The following is a 12,138-nucleotide window of genomic DNA, read 5'->3' as shown; positions in this document are numbered from 1 at the left end:
CAGAGTATCAGCAGGATTGCGCAACCTACAGGCTGGGCAAGGTGGACTGACCTGGACACACCAGAGCCTTTACAAGTGAGGACTCGATGTCAGTTCAAGGACAAGACGGATCATAACATGTTGACAGAGATTGACAAGGGCCGTTCTTACACTGCGTCCCGTTAGAATTGTCAGCCAAAGGCGGTAGGTAACTCTTCTTCGAGGGCCGCGTTCATACCTGTACCTATTGTCTTCCGACACGGACGAAGTTGAGGTCAACTTTGTGTCACCCAACATGTAGCGCTTGGGGTTCCTGCACTTACACCAAGCACATTGGCAGCCTGCAGGGATGCCCCATTGTCAGAGCGTGGGACATGCAATACAACGTGTCAAGGCACTCACTATCGGTATGTGTGTCTGAGGCGCCATCGCGGACTGTGGGACACGACCCAAAAGCCCACGAACGACCCGCCAGTCGTTCCACGACAGGAGAATCGCTTAAACGATAGGGCAGACTGCCTGAACCAAAGGGCACCGAGCTCAGAAACGCCAACTAAGGCGCTGTGGGAGCGACGGGTCCTGGTTCCGGCAAGATGTCCCTGCGATCAAGATATCAGCCACGGACAGAAGCACGCACTGGGCGTATCACAATATCGTGCCCAATATTTCGAGGTGCACCGAAACGGGAGAGCTGCAGTATGTACAGCGAGTGTTGGTCTTGTGTGGACAATAAGTGCTTAAAATATAACAGGATAAGTTAGGTAGGTAGATCAGTAGGTACTGGTCAAGTCGTCATGTCGAGAGAAGTCCCAACAGACGGAGAGGGGTTTACCCCACAGCGACCCAGGAGCAAATAACCCCCACGCTCAGATAGAAATGTGATAAGACTTCTATGTGATGGACTCAGTCACACTACATATAGACAGGGGTCAAAATTGCAATGGTTCCTACGGGAATCTAGTTAGTGATATGCGGATGCACATTGAGAGCTGGAGATAGAAACAGCTCTGTGGCTTACCTAGTTGAAGCCAACCTAGGTGACCTGGAAACGATTAGGTGCATAAGTGCTTTAGGAAGTCAACAGGCACCACGCTACACTATATGGTGTGGCGCACTGTGTCATCTACACCCGCCAGGGGATTATCTGCGGTATAAGACCCGCTATTCAGAGGCAATTGCTCTGGCAATACTGTGTCAAATACAGTGTCAGACTGTCTGATTCCAGTGAAAATTTAGAGGTTTCTCAATACACATTCATGACAACTGACTGAGTTAACTACCCGTCTATACTGTTACCATTGAGAGAAACTAGAAGCTGAGGCTTGGCAAATAAGGGTTCTCCTATTCACCGTATTTGTAATCTCTCAGACCAAGATTTCGTATCCCTCACCTTTCGTTTGTGCGGTTCGCATATGAATATCAGGACAGAGACACACAAACACTTGGAGCTACGTTTCTTGAGAAGCGCAAGTCAAGCAGCAAGGATACGGCAATGGCCACCGCAGAGAAGTCCAGGAAGAGGCCTTCGAAGGACGAGGGTGGCGGCAGCAAGAAGAAGCGAAGGCGAGCCCAGGAAGACGATGCCGACATCGACACCCAGGCCGGCCTCAACAAGGCCTTTGAGCGGATGGACGGCCAGCTGCTGGCCGACCACCTCGCCCAGAAGACAAGGCGCTTCGGCACCGACCTGAGCTCGATCGAGCTGTCGGACTTGTACATTTCAGGTGAGGGACAGCAGCACACCCGCGCACGCACCCATGCCTGCTCCTTGCTTGAGAACCAACCACCCCCCCTTTTGTTGTTGTTGGAAGGCTACGGCGATGCTAATTTCTGAACCGTCGGGTTTGAAGCCAACTTCATCAAGGACACCACCTCGTGGGCGAAGCCGCGGACGCTGGAGAATCTGCCGGACTTCCTGGAGGCGTTCGTCGAGGACCCGAAGGAGCTCGGGGCAGCCCCAAAAGACAAGGGCGCCCCGCACACCATCGTCGTCACCGGGGCTGGCCTGCGCGCTGCCGAGCTTGTCAGGTATGGAGGGTTCTGCAAACATCCCCCCGCCCCTTCTTTTCGTCCGCCGTGGTCTTAACTTACCGGGCAAAATAGGTCGTTGAGGAAGTTCCAGACGAAGGGGACACCGGTGGCAAAGCTGGTGAGTTTGAAGCCAGTTCCCGCTCCGGGCTGAGGGTTTCTTGCTGACCAGAGCCAGTTTGCAAAACACATCAAGCTAGAGGAGGCTGTCTCGTTCCTCAGCAAGGCACGAACGGGCATCGCCGTCGGGACTCCCGTGCGACTGATGGATCTCCTCGACAATGGTATGTCCTCTTCCCTGGTCGGACCAGCGTTGGTATCTGACAAGCGTGCAGGCGCGCTCTCTGTAGAACACCTCAGGAGGGTCGTGATCGATGCTTCGCACGTCGATCAGAAGAAGCGCGGGGTCATGGACTCGGGAGATACCATGATCCCCCTTGCCAGATGGCTGTCTAGGAAGGAGTTCAAGGAGAGATATGCGGACCCGGAAAGTCCTGTCGATTTGATGTTCTATTGACCGTTCTGGCGGTGAGACCTGTCGTACACGCGAAGGCAATTAGTGATGTAATTGTCTATTTTGTGCCTCCGAGGGACTGGCGGATAGGGGCTAGAGAGGGGGAGAAAGCGAGGAGGGCACCTTCGCAAAGTCATCAAATTTCGATACCCGACGCCTGTCAATTCCCATCTTATTGGTGACCCTCTACATCAAAAGCCCGAGGTGAGCGATGTGACCGCGCTGCCAGGACACATCTCCATCACTTGTCCGACTCGGGCCTTGCTAGAGCCACTCCTGCCCAGCTGTGGATTGTAGCTACGATACAATGAAGCGAAGCCTCGGAAATACAGGTTCTCTTCCGTTTCAAGTTATGTCGCCATGCTCCAGTCACGTACTCGCAAGGTCTCGGGCGAAATACGTTCCTCGCCTGTCTGGGTTCAGTGGGCTTCACGGCGAGAGCTGGCCGGGATCGAGAAACTGGCATAGGACTGCGCATGTAATCATTTGCCCGAATTATCGCCGTTGTCCCAGAAGATCACAAGATCTCGGGATCTTCAGCCAAGTGGGGAGGCATTCCAAATTCTCCCTTCGTGATCTACGCCCGTTCTGGCCAGAGGGCCGACTGGTAACAATGTATCATATGGCTTTAGTCAGCCTGCCTGGTGACGCCAAGTGAACCCAGGTCTGAGGCAGGGCTACCTACTCGTTGATCGTGCCACGGGCCGTGTCAGAACCCGTTTGCCGAGCCAAATGGTCCCGTGTCATGCGTTACGTCAATCTATCGGGTCCGGGAGGGAAGGAAGCCGCAGGGGGTTTCCGCTACACTGTATACCGCCCTCTTGGACATTCTCCGAGGAGGCCTCTGAATGGGGCCATTAGCGAGGTCAAGAGTTGAACGGTGTTTCCGCATAGGAGTCTCGTATGCAATGCAACGACTCCCACATTCGACTAAGCAGGAAATCGTTAATTAGACTAAGAAAGCGAGAGGTACCTATTCTCTGGGCAAGACCTTTAGCTAAGGTTGTACACCGGAGATCGGTTCCCAAGGCGGACCTTAGATGGGTTGCGGAAAACGCCGATGGGCTCGCTACGGGTGGCCGCCGAACGGGCCGCAGCGGAATTTACTGGACCACTGCGGTGCAATGCATCCCAACCCCACTATTTGATTGTCTTCTCCGCCTTTGGAGAGCGGCAGAAAAAAAAATAGTTTAGTTCTGTCTAGACTGCCAGGCCATCTCCTCCGAGGCGACCAATTCCGTACGTTGGTCCTTTCAATTCCTCCCTCTTAGCTAGATAGAAGCTAAATAGTTTTCCTGCCAGAGAAGGAAGTCAATTCCCTTCTTATTCCGGGAAACCATACACCCGGCCATGGCTGAATCCAAGAAAACCCAGCGCCCAGAGGAAGCGGCCAATGGGGATGTGAAGCTCGCGCGGCCCTCCAAGAAGGACAAGTCTTCCAAGAAGGATAAGTCCTCAAAGAAGGACAAGGCCCCCAAGGAAAAGCTGCCCGTCGAAGCTGAGGCGACTGGAGAGGCGGAGGAGGACAAGCCTTCCAAGGAGGACAAGCCTTCGAAGGAAGAGAAGTCTTCGAAGAAGGACAAGCCTTCCAAGAGAAAGCGCCCCGTTGAAGACGAAGCCGAGCCCGAAGCCGAAGCCCAGGCGGAGCCAGCCAAGTCCTCCAAGAAGGACAAGTCTTCGAAGAAGGACAAGTCCTCCAAGAGGAAACGTTCCGCCGAGGACGAGGCCGAAACCACCGAGGCTGCCGAGCCCACCACCGCCGCCGCCTCCACCGAGAAGCGGGACAAGAAGAAGCGAAAGAAGAGCAAGAGCGCCAAGGCCGACGGCGGCACGGACAACGCCGCTCCCACGGACGGCGACAACTCGGCCGAGCAGCAACCGGAGTATGAGGGCGAAGGCGAGGGCGAGGGGAGCGTCAAGGGCACGCGCTTCATCTGCTTCGTGGGCAACCTGCCGTACACGGCGACGACGAACGCGGTGCGCGCGCACTTTGCGTCGCTGGCGCCGACCGACGTCCGCGTGCTGACGGAGCGCGACGACCCCAAGAAGTCGCGCGGCGTCGCCTTTGTCGAGTTCGGCCGCTACGACCACATGCGCACCTGCCTCGACCGATTCCACCACTCGCTCTTCTCCGACAACGTGTCGCCTGCTAGGAAGATCAATGTTGAGCTGACGTGCGTATCCCCCCCACTTCCTTCCGTGTGTCTTTTCTGTGTGGAACCCTGCAAGCTAACCCATGTCTTTCCCCTCAAACACAGTGCCGGAGGCGGCGGGAAGAAGTCCGCGGTCAGAGTTGACAAGATCAAGGAGAAGAACAAGAAGCTGAATGAGCAGCGGACGAGAAAGGCCAAGGAAGGAAAATCGGACAAGAAGGCGAAGGAGGCGACGGCAACGGAGGTGCCGGAGGCCAAGGAGGAAGACAGCATACATCCCAGCCGACGGGGTAGGGTCCCGCATCAGAAGTGATTGGTGATGTTGCCATCTTGTTATAGAGACGATTTCCGGCATGTCGAAAAGGGGATGTTGAGCAGAGATAGATGTGCTTGGCGTTTTAGGCGTTCAAGCACAGACAGGCATCACTGGTAAATGTCTTCTTACAAAGAGGTAAGAAGTTTGCTGGAACGCATGGTTGATATCGATACCCACCGATATAAAAAAGATCACGGCATAGGCAGGGAGAAGAAAAGTTGGAGCTTCGGTACTTCTTTATCAATTCCATTTCATCAAGAATAACAAAATCTCTTCGCATTCAAAGTTGTGACCGGCGTCTCTCCCGCCCGGCCCTAACTAACTCACTCATCCCTCCAGCCGGGGGGGTATGCAGAGTTATCTACAGAAAAAGCGGGATATCCTTCTTGAGACGTGATGCAGATGTACTGACTACCCTGGAAAGAAAGAGCAGCGGGAACAACCAAAGCCAAAGCCAAATACCGACACCTGTAACCTGATTTGCAGAAGGACGATGAACATGGGAGTATAGGCGGGGGAATGCAAAAAGCAAGAGAAAGGAGCGGCAGCAGCGGTGTCCTCGTGTTTATGATCTGCAAAAATCCCGGGAAATGCTGTGTTTTTGGAGTGGAAGTTGCCTCACACGGAATGCCGATGCCAAGTACTGTTCTTCTCCTGTCTCGCCGTGAGAGGCTGGCGAAAAGAAGAACATGTATCCGGAAACGCCAGCGGCCGTGGATATCAGGGCAACAAGAGAGTTGTGGGCACAGCAGAAAGGACAGCCCAGATGCCTACAATTTGCCCTAGGCGCCTTCTGCTGCTGCTTCAGCTGGAGCTGTAGGGTGACACTATTCTCTTCTACAGAATAGTGCACTTGGACTTCTTGGCCTTGATGGGTTGCGGCCGTGGGTTAAGCACAGCGCTGGAAAGAATTCAGTTAGATAGGTATGTTCCCTGGCGACGGCGATAGGCCGGAAGAGGGGGTGGTTGGAGACTTACCGGATGGCCTCATCAAAGACGCTTTTAAGATTCCGTTGAGTTAGGGCAGAGCACTCGAGGTACTTGTGTGCCTTGATCTCCTTGGCGCACATGAGGGCCTGATCATACGATACAGGCTCCATTCTCTTCTGTCGCAGCGATTCGAGGGTAGCAGGGTCCTCTCGCAGATCGAGCTTTGTGCCGACCAAGATGATGGGAATGTTCGGCGCGTGATGGTCGATTTCGGGGTACCACTGTATGTATCCGCCATCAGTTCTCATTGTTCCCATGTTGGTCCACGGTCCACGTTTCCCCAGCGTAGGATTTTACTGACCTTGGCTTTGACGTTATCGAAGGAAGGTGGGCTAACGATGGAGAAACAGATCAAGAAGACGTCGGTCTGCGGGTATGACAGTGGTCGCAAACGATCGTAGTCCTCCTGACCAGCAGTATCCCATAGACCCAGGCTGATGGGCTTGCCATCCACCATTACGCTTGCCGAGTAGTTATCGAATCTGGGTAACACAGCCGAATGTCAGGACATAGTCAAAGGGTGGCGAGATTTCTTGGGAGGCTTATCGGACGTACACTGTGGGGATATATTCGCCGGGAAAGGCATTTGTTGTGTAGGAGATGAGCAGACATGTCTATTGATTGTGTCAGTTCGGCGATTGTACTTTGCGATCAAGAAAGAAGGGATGGAAACTCTGCTCACCTTGCCGACAGCACCATCGCCAGTCACGACGCACTAACAAGGCAAAAAAAAGCTATGATTAGCTGGGGATCTTGCTTTGAGGAAAGGCAATCAGGCGGTGCTGGCAAACCTTGAGCGACTGAACCCCAGGAGCAGCCATGATGTGTTCAAAGAGAGCCCTTTGAAGCTAGTGTCTTGAGCCTTGCTGTGATTTTGTGTGATGTGGCAGGAAGCGCTCCTTTGGAATGGCCGAGGTCGGATATCGGGTAGTCGGTCGGGTTGAGGTGAGCGGTTGGTGAGCGATGGTAGAGACCAAGATGGGGGCAAGAGCTGGTGTTGGCGGAATCGCAAAATCAGATAAATACAGCCAAAACAGCTGTCCAAGTAGGAGCTAGGTGGATGCCAGCATAAAAGCCAGAAGGAGTTTTGACACAGACTGGAACGGATTGGTGCCGCAGGGGAGGGAGAACCGGGTGTCAAATGGATGGAGTTGAAGGGGGAAAATGGCACCTCGATATGCTTGGAGGTGGTGGTGGTGCACAGGTGCAGGCACCATCCGACATGTACCCCAGCTCCCTGCTGTGAGGAGGTTGGACGGCAGACCGGGCAGGCCCAAGGACGGACCTCACCCTGGATGGTACCTGCACACTACATGTACCTTAATGCCATTCCGCATTCTAACACCAACACTTCTCATCTCAACTAACTGGTCCTGAATTGCTATACAGAAAAAAGATATAAAAAGAGAAGCAGAGCAAGCAACATTATTTAGGTTAGCTTGCTAGCATATCCTCAAATATTTATCAATCCGACCCAAGCTACCTTCCTACTGTGTACTTTATGTCCTAGGTGTGTACTTTCGCCGCCGGCAAGGTGCCCGGCCCACCCTTTGCAGATCTGTAGGTACAGTACCTTACTTTGGGTACTTTGATAGCCAAGTCGGGCAAGCTCCAGAGATTCAAACTCAATCAAGGTGGAGCGATCGACTGCATATAAATCAAGAGCCCAATGCTGGTATGGTGTCTCTACTTTGTACCTCCATGGATGGCTGCCACTCTGCCTGGCAAGTGGGTGTGTGTGCTACAAGTACGCAGTAGGCTCGAAACATCGGCCTCCCTGGTGTGTCTTGGCAGTCTTTGGGAATGGGAACTTTACTGTTGGAATTGGCTAAGTTCCTTGGGATGACTTAATTGCCCGAGTGAGGCTCGTCTTAAAGTGGGAAACGGATCGCTTGCCATGGCTCCAATGGAGGCTTGTCTCAGGAGGCAGGCCGATATAAGGCGGCTGGCTGATAATGCTGATTGGGACAGATTGCCCATGTTGTCCGTGCCTTTTTCACTTGATGCTGCCATCGATTGGGTGTTGAAACAGGAAATCCAGCCCAATCAGCATTGCTACTGAACACTCCAAAAGTGGGAATAAGTTGGAGGCACGAGATGGAAATGGAGCCACTCGATGGCATCGTGGTTCGAGACCGACCTCGAGTTCAGGCGCCGTTTGATGCATGTCCTGTAACAACGCCCCTCCTATGGAACGGCCTGCGAAGACCTCGTGCAGTTGGAGCGGCCTAGGGGCTACCTAGTCAAGTCGGAAACATCCATCCCTTGATTCATCTCTTCCATAAGAGCCTGTGACAATCCTTGACTTGACGCCTGCCTGCCAGAAGGGGTGAGAAGGAGCAACGACGAAGGGCTGATCTCCTCGGTTTTTAGCCCTCCAATGTTGAACAACCCCCCGCGCCCAACCCCTCCCCCTCCTCTCCCCCTCCCCCAGCGCAGTAGACGAGGTAGGCCCTACGGATGCTTATCCGTACTCGTAGAATGCCATGTGTCTTCCCCACCCACGAGCCTTGTGCGGCAGGGGGCGAGCGAGGGCAAACAAGAGTCCGAGGGCAAGCTAGAAGAGTCAGATCCGGTTCCGTGCGTGGCACGCACATGGTTGGGCTAAGTTCCGTGACACACAGACCCAGGGTTGACCCTCAGCGACTCCCCCACCTTTGCATATGCACATGTACCGCCGGAACTGGTGGTCCTACCTAGGTACCTACTATAATCCGTACCTAGATGATATGCGATTTGCTCAGAGTGCGTTTTGCTGGTGTGTTTCTCTCACTCTGGGCGAGTACTGTCTCCCTATGTATGCGCCTCGACTCCGCGGCTCTAAACTCGAAGTCATCCTCCACTGGCTTGAAACACCATCCACGGGCCGCTCCTTACATGGATGAGGTGGTTATGCTTCCGAAGTACCTGAACTAGGTACCTAGGTACCCTAGTACCACAGCCGACTTCCATCCAATAGGTTGCTTGGATTTGGATGACATAAGCAGCTAAACCTTAGATCTCTTGGGCTCCACGCCAGTGGAGTGTGCCTATCTGTAACTCCACGTAAGCTACCTCCGACAAACGCGTCCAGCGCGTCAAGCTTCGATTCTTGATAAGCTTCAACAGCAACGGCACATCAGGGCAAATACCCAACCGTATTGTTACTGTTCTGGATTACTGCGGAGGCGCATGACCTGTAACCCATGGAGAACGACTCTCCAAACGTCGACGGCAAGACCTCGACCCCCCAGATGTCGCATTTCAACATTGTGACGCCCGGCCGGCGAGCGATAAGCGCTGAGCCCCCCAGCCGCCATTCAATCCGCACGCCGGGCAGCCAGGGGCGGAACACGGCCAACCTCCAGCGACAGGCCGGGCTCTCCGCCTCGGGGAGGAAAGTCAACGCCGCCACGACACCCCACGGCCGGGCGGCCATCCGCGCCCTGGACTCGCGGCGAGCCGCGATCTTCACCCCGCACCGCGACCGGCGGCGCAGCTTGCGGGCGCAGCGCGAGACCCCGCGCGACGACCTGCGGGGCCTCAGCAGGCTCCTGGCGAAGGAGTCGCGGCCCGTGCCCTCGTCGTCGTCGCCGCGCACCGCCGTCAAGTCCGAGAGCGCCGCCAGCGTCGTGCTCTGGGAGGACGAGGATGACGACGAGCGCCCGCTCAGGGCCCCGCGCCTGTCCCTGCCGATCGACGTCGACGACGACGATGATAGCTACCTGCGGCCGCATCGCTCCGCCGGCCTGGAGGACGACAACTTCACGATGCAGTCCATCGAGATGCCCCGCCGCGCGCTCAGCGAGCAGGCGCCTAACAGGCTGTCCCTCGCGAGCGTCCGGGTGAGCGATTTCCACGCCGAGAACGCCTTCCGCAGCGACGATGTCGGGATCGACTCGGCCTTCTTCCCGCCTCGGCATGCCATTGACGAGGATGGGATTATGTTTGATGCGCAGGAGGACGTCACATACGAAAGGTAAACACAAAAACTCCCTGCCGTGTCCCATGCCCCGGGCGTGTCCCATGCTCCGGGCTGTTGGCTGAGCCCAACTAATTTTTTTCTCTGCTAGGATTGACGAAGAAGACGCCCGGCGCGAGACAGCGCGCGAAAGCGACTTTGGCATCGCTGTACCCGTGGAGGGCAACGAGAGCACATTCGTGATTACGGCGCAAGCCGAGGAGTTACGCTCGCCGGTTCAGCAGCCTCCAGAATTTGACGACTATCCCACGGCGCACTTCGATTCTGGCGGAGAAGATGACGACGGCGACGACGACGATGTTGTTCAAGAGGACCTGCAGGAGGACGTCCAAGAGCAGTTTGAAATGGAGACGGCAACGGCAGGAGCGGATGCCGCACAGCGGAGGAAAAAGAAGAAACCGGGCGTCAAGACCTCGAAGCACGGCATCCCTTACCCGTCCCTGCCTGCTGGGGTGGTAAAGCGGCTTGCCCAGACCTTTGCGCAGTCGGGCGGGGCCAGAGGCAAGATCAGCTCCGATACCCTGGCCGCGGTGATGCAGGCGTCTGACTGGTTCTTTGAGCAACTGGGCGACGATCTGCAGGCTTACGCAAAACATGCGGGGAGGAAGACGATCGACGAGAGCGACATGCTCACGTTGATGAGAAGGTATGTTACATATATGGGTATCTTTTCGATCCGACTTAATACATGTCTGACACCCTCCTTCACCAGACAGCGCCAGATCGGCTCTTCCACAACGCCGTTTTCCCTAGCGCAACGGCACCTACCCCGGGAACTGCTACAACAGCTTCGCATGCCTCCGCCAGCGCCCCTGAAGAAGGGACGCAAGACTAAACCTTCAGAGGCGGATCAGGGCTGAGGCGTAATGTGGATTCGAGGAGAGTTGATATCCGAGGTTCCCAGCCTGTGTACCAAGACTACCAGGTCTTGTTCATCCGAACGCGCCGAGCCACGTCGGTCGGCGGCTTCTTCGCCACCATGTAGAACATTATCGATGTTGCTACAGCAAGACCGTACCTGCTTCCGTCAGCAACGAGTCCGGGCCGGGACGGAGGCGAGGGGGGCAGGGGCGGGGAAGAGTCTTGTTAATGATGGAGCGGTCATACCAGGTGAAGATATACTGCGCATGGTTATTGCGCAGGTTTACTTCTGCTGGCCTCCCGATCGGGATACCGCGATCCACATAGTCGTAGACCTGTAATATACTGGGGTCTGTGGTAGTGTCAGCCATACATCTGTGTTCTCTCTCTCCCCCCCTTTCAGGCGGCACAGGAGGTCGTCGTACGCATCGTCTGCTCGATCCACACAGGCTGGCTGCCCGTCAGGCTCGCCATCTGCTCCACATCCGGGAAGTAGAACTCGCCCTTGTCGGGCCTGTTGTCGGGCGTGAACATGTTCTTCTTCCACGGCTCCCTCAGCAGGCCCTCGACCCTCACCTCGCCCGTCGGCAGGCTGTCGGGCCGAGCCTGCTGGTCCCCCTTGTCCTTGGCGATCCACCCGCGGTTGACCAGCACGGTGCTCCCGCCGTCGTCGCGCTCCAGCGGCGTCACCACCATGTACCCGGCCTCGCCGTCGCGCATGCGCGGCCCGATCAGCATCTCCCGGTCGTACCGGAAGCGGCCGGTCGCGAGGACGCGGCGGTAGTCGAAGTCGGCGACGGCGGACGGGTCGATCTGCGGGGGCAGCGGCAGGGGCGGTCGGGATAGTCGGTCCTCGCACTTGGCGATCAGGTCGGTCTTCCACTTTAGGCGCTGGACTTGCCAGCTGCCGAGGACGAAGGCCGTCAGGGGGATGATGGCTGGGGGGGAGGGCGTACGCGAGTTAGTGAGAGGCTAGGATTCCGGGTGCTTGGCTTTGGATTGGGAGGGGGGAAGGGGGATGTACCGAGGATGATGAGACCGGGACCGTGGCGGCGGCCGGAGCGGACGAGTTCGGGGGGGTTGTCAACGATCGAGGAGAAGCTGGGATCGTCGGCGGCTTGCTTCACGCTTCGCCGCGGGGAGCTTGTGATGGTGCGGCATGGCCGGACGGTAGGTGTATACGCAAAAGGTTTCGACACCCGGCTGCGGAGGAAGTTTGTCGTCCGTTGCCTCTGAAGAGATCTGAAAAGCTCGCCAACTAACTTCATCTTTGCCTGAACCTAGGCACTCGATACCGGGCCTTCAATTGCAGCTTTTGATAATGGCGTTGTTCAAC

At 55.9% G+C, this 12,138-nt stretch overlaps 5 protein-coding genes across 5 annotated transcripts; 3 read left to right on the top strand and 2 right to left on the bottom strand.

Annotated features, from left to right (window-relative positions):
- The first annotated feature begins 1,236 nt into the window (after positions 1 to 1,236).
- On the top strand, positions 1,237 to 2,704 carry QBC33DRAFT_533677 (U3-containing 90S pre-ribosomal complex subunit-domain containing protein). Its single transcript, XM_060427483.1, has 5 exons — positions 1,237 to 1,703; positions 1,830 to 2,007; positions 2,083 to 2,128; positions 2,186 to 2,291; positions 2,343 to 2,704. The coding sequence occupies exons 1-5, from the start codon at positions 1,472 to 1,474 to the stop codon at positions 2,522 to 2,524; spliced, it is 744 nt and encodes a 247-aa protein (XP_060284998.1). The 5' UTR covers positions 1,237 to 1,471; the 3' UTR covers positions 2,525 to 2,704.
- Positions 2,705 to 3,699: 995 nt separating this feature from the next.
- QBC33DRAFT_610148 (uncharacterized protein) lies at positions 3,700 to 5,386 on the top strand. The gene is made up of 2 exons (XM_060432412.1): positions 3,700 to 4,695; positions 4,780 to 5,386. The coding sequence occupies exons 1-2, from the start codon at positions 3,872 to 3,874 to the stop codon at positions 4,985 to 4,987; spliced, it is 1,032 nt and encodes a 343-aa protein (XP_060284997.1). The 5' UTR covers positions 3,700 to 3,871; the 3' UTR covers positions 4,988 to 5,386.
- A 21-nt stretch (positions 5,387 to 5,407) lies between these two features.
- On the bottom strand, positions 5,408 to 6,963 carry QBC33DRAFT_359857 (Rho GTPase protein rac1). The gene is made up of 6 exons (XM_060423909.1): positions 6,772 to 6,963; positions 6,663 to 6,695; positions 6,536 to 6,594; positions 6,282 to 6,462; positions 5,969 to 6,201; positions 5,408 to 5,891 (listed from the first exon to the last, which is right to left on the bottom strand). Exons 1-6 carry the CDS (start codon positions 6,799 to 6,801, stop codon positions 5,828 to 5,830), a joined length of 600 nt encoding a protein of 199 aa, XP_060284996.1. The 5' UTR covers positions 6,802 to 6,963; the 3' UTR covers positions 5,408 to 5,827.
- A 2,104-nt stretch (positions 6,964 to 9,067) lies between these two features.
- On the top strand, positions 9,068 to 11,001 carry QBC33DRAFT_606198 (putative histone-fold domain protein). Its single transcript, XM_060432296.1, has 3 exons — positions 9,068 to 9,938; positions 10,033 to 10,587; positions 10,654 to 11,001. The coding sequence occupies exons 1-3, from the start codon at positions 9,166 to 9,168 to the stop codon at positions 10,799 to 10,801; spliced, it is 1,476 nt and encodes a 491-aa protein (XP_060284995.1). The 5' UTR covers positions 9,068 to 9,165; the 3' UTR covers positions 10,802 to 11,001.
- On the bottom strand, positions 10,523 to 12,132 carry QBC33DRAFT_533653 (surf-like protein). The gene is made up of 4 exons (XM_060427482.1): positions 11,827 to 12,132; positions 11,228 to 11,740; positions 11,049 to 11,154; positions 10,523 to 10,959 (listed from the first exon to the last, which is right to left on the bottom strand). Exons 1-4 carry the CDS (start codon positions 12,068 to 12,070, stop codon positions 10,860 to 10,862), a joined length of 963 nt encoding a protein of 320 aa, XP_060284994.1. The 5' UTR covers positions 12,071 to 12,132; the 3' UTR covers positions 10,523 to 10,859.
- Between the last annotated feature and the right edge of the window lie 6 nt (positions 12,133 to 12,138).

Source organism: Phialemonium atrogriseum (assembly GCF_030411735.1).
Source record: "Phialemonium atrogriseum strain 8032-3 unplaced genomic scaffold QBC33scaffold_8, whole genome shotgun sequence".
In the NCBI taxonomy this organism is placed as follows: domain Eukaryota; kingdom Fungi; phylum Ascomycota; class Sordariomycetes; order Cephalothecales; family Cephalothecaceae; genus Phialemonium; species Phialemonium atrogriseum.
This window is presented reverse-complemented; position numbering and strand designations above follow the sequence as displayed.

Bases quoted from the DNA above. Each gene is read 5' to 3' on its own strand.
- QBC33DRAFT_610148 (XM_060432412.1), top strand. From the start codon at position 3,872: ATGGCTGAATCCAAGAAAACCCAGCGCCCAGAGGAAGCGGCCAATGGG. The intron at 4,696-4,779 runs GTGCGTATCCCC...CCTCAAACACAG, and splicing joins AAGATCAATGTTGAGCTGAC to TGCCGGAGGCGGCGGGAAGA.
- QBC33DRAFT_606198 (XM_060432296.1), top strand. From the start codon at position 9,166: ATGGAGAACGACTCTCCAAACGTCGACGGCAAGACCTCGACCCCCCAG. The intron at 9,939-10,032 runs GTAAACACAAAA...TTTCTCTGCTAG, and splicing joins GAGGACGTCACATACGAAAG to GATTGACGAAGAAGACGCCC. The intron at 10,588-10,653 runs GTATGTTACATA...CTCCTTCACCAG, and splicing joins ATGCTCACGTTGATGAGAAG to ACAGCGCCAGATCGGCTCTT.
- QBC33DRAFT_359857 (XM_060423909.1), bottom strand. From the start codon at position 6,801: ATGGCTGCTCCTGGGGTTCAGTCGCTCAAG. The intron at 6,595-6,662 runs GTGAGCAGAGTT...CACAATCAATAG, and splicing joins GCGATGGTGCTGTCGGCAAG to ACATGTCTGCTCATCTCCTA. The intron at 6,202-6,281 runs GTCAGTAAAATC...GGATACATACAG, and splicing joins TCGATAACGTCAAAGCCAAG to TGGTACCCCGAAATCGACCA.
- QBC33DRAFT_533677 (XM_060427483.1), top strand. From the start codon at position 1,472: ATGGCCACCGCAGAGAAGTCCAGGAAGAGGCCTTCGAAGGACGAGGGT. The intron at 2,008-2,082 runs GTATGGAGGGTT...CGGGCAAAATAG, and splicing joins CGCGCTGCCGAGCTTGTCAG to GTCGTTGAGGAAGTTCCAGA. The intron at 2,292-2,342 runs GTATGTCCTCTT...ACAAGCGTGCAG, and splicing joins GATGGATCTCCTCGACAATG to GCGCGCTCTCTGTAGAACAC.
- QBC33DRAFT_533653 (XM_060427482.1), bottom strand. From the start codon at position 12,070: ATGAAGTTAGTTGGCGAGCTTTTCAGATCTCTTCAGAGGCAACGGACG. The intron at 11,741-11,826 runs GTACATCCCCCT...CCTCCCCCCCAG, and splicing joins TCCCGGTCTCATCATCCTCG to CCATCATCCCCCTGACGGCC. The intron at 10,960-11,048 runs GTATGACCGCTC...TGACGGAAGCAG, and splicing joins GCGCAGTATATCTTCACCTG to GTACGGTCTTGCTGTAGCAA.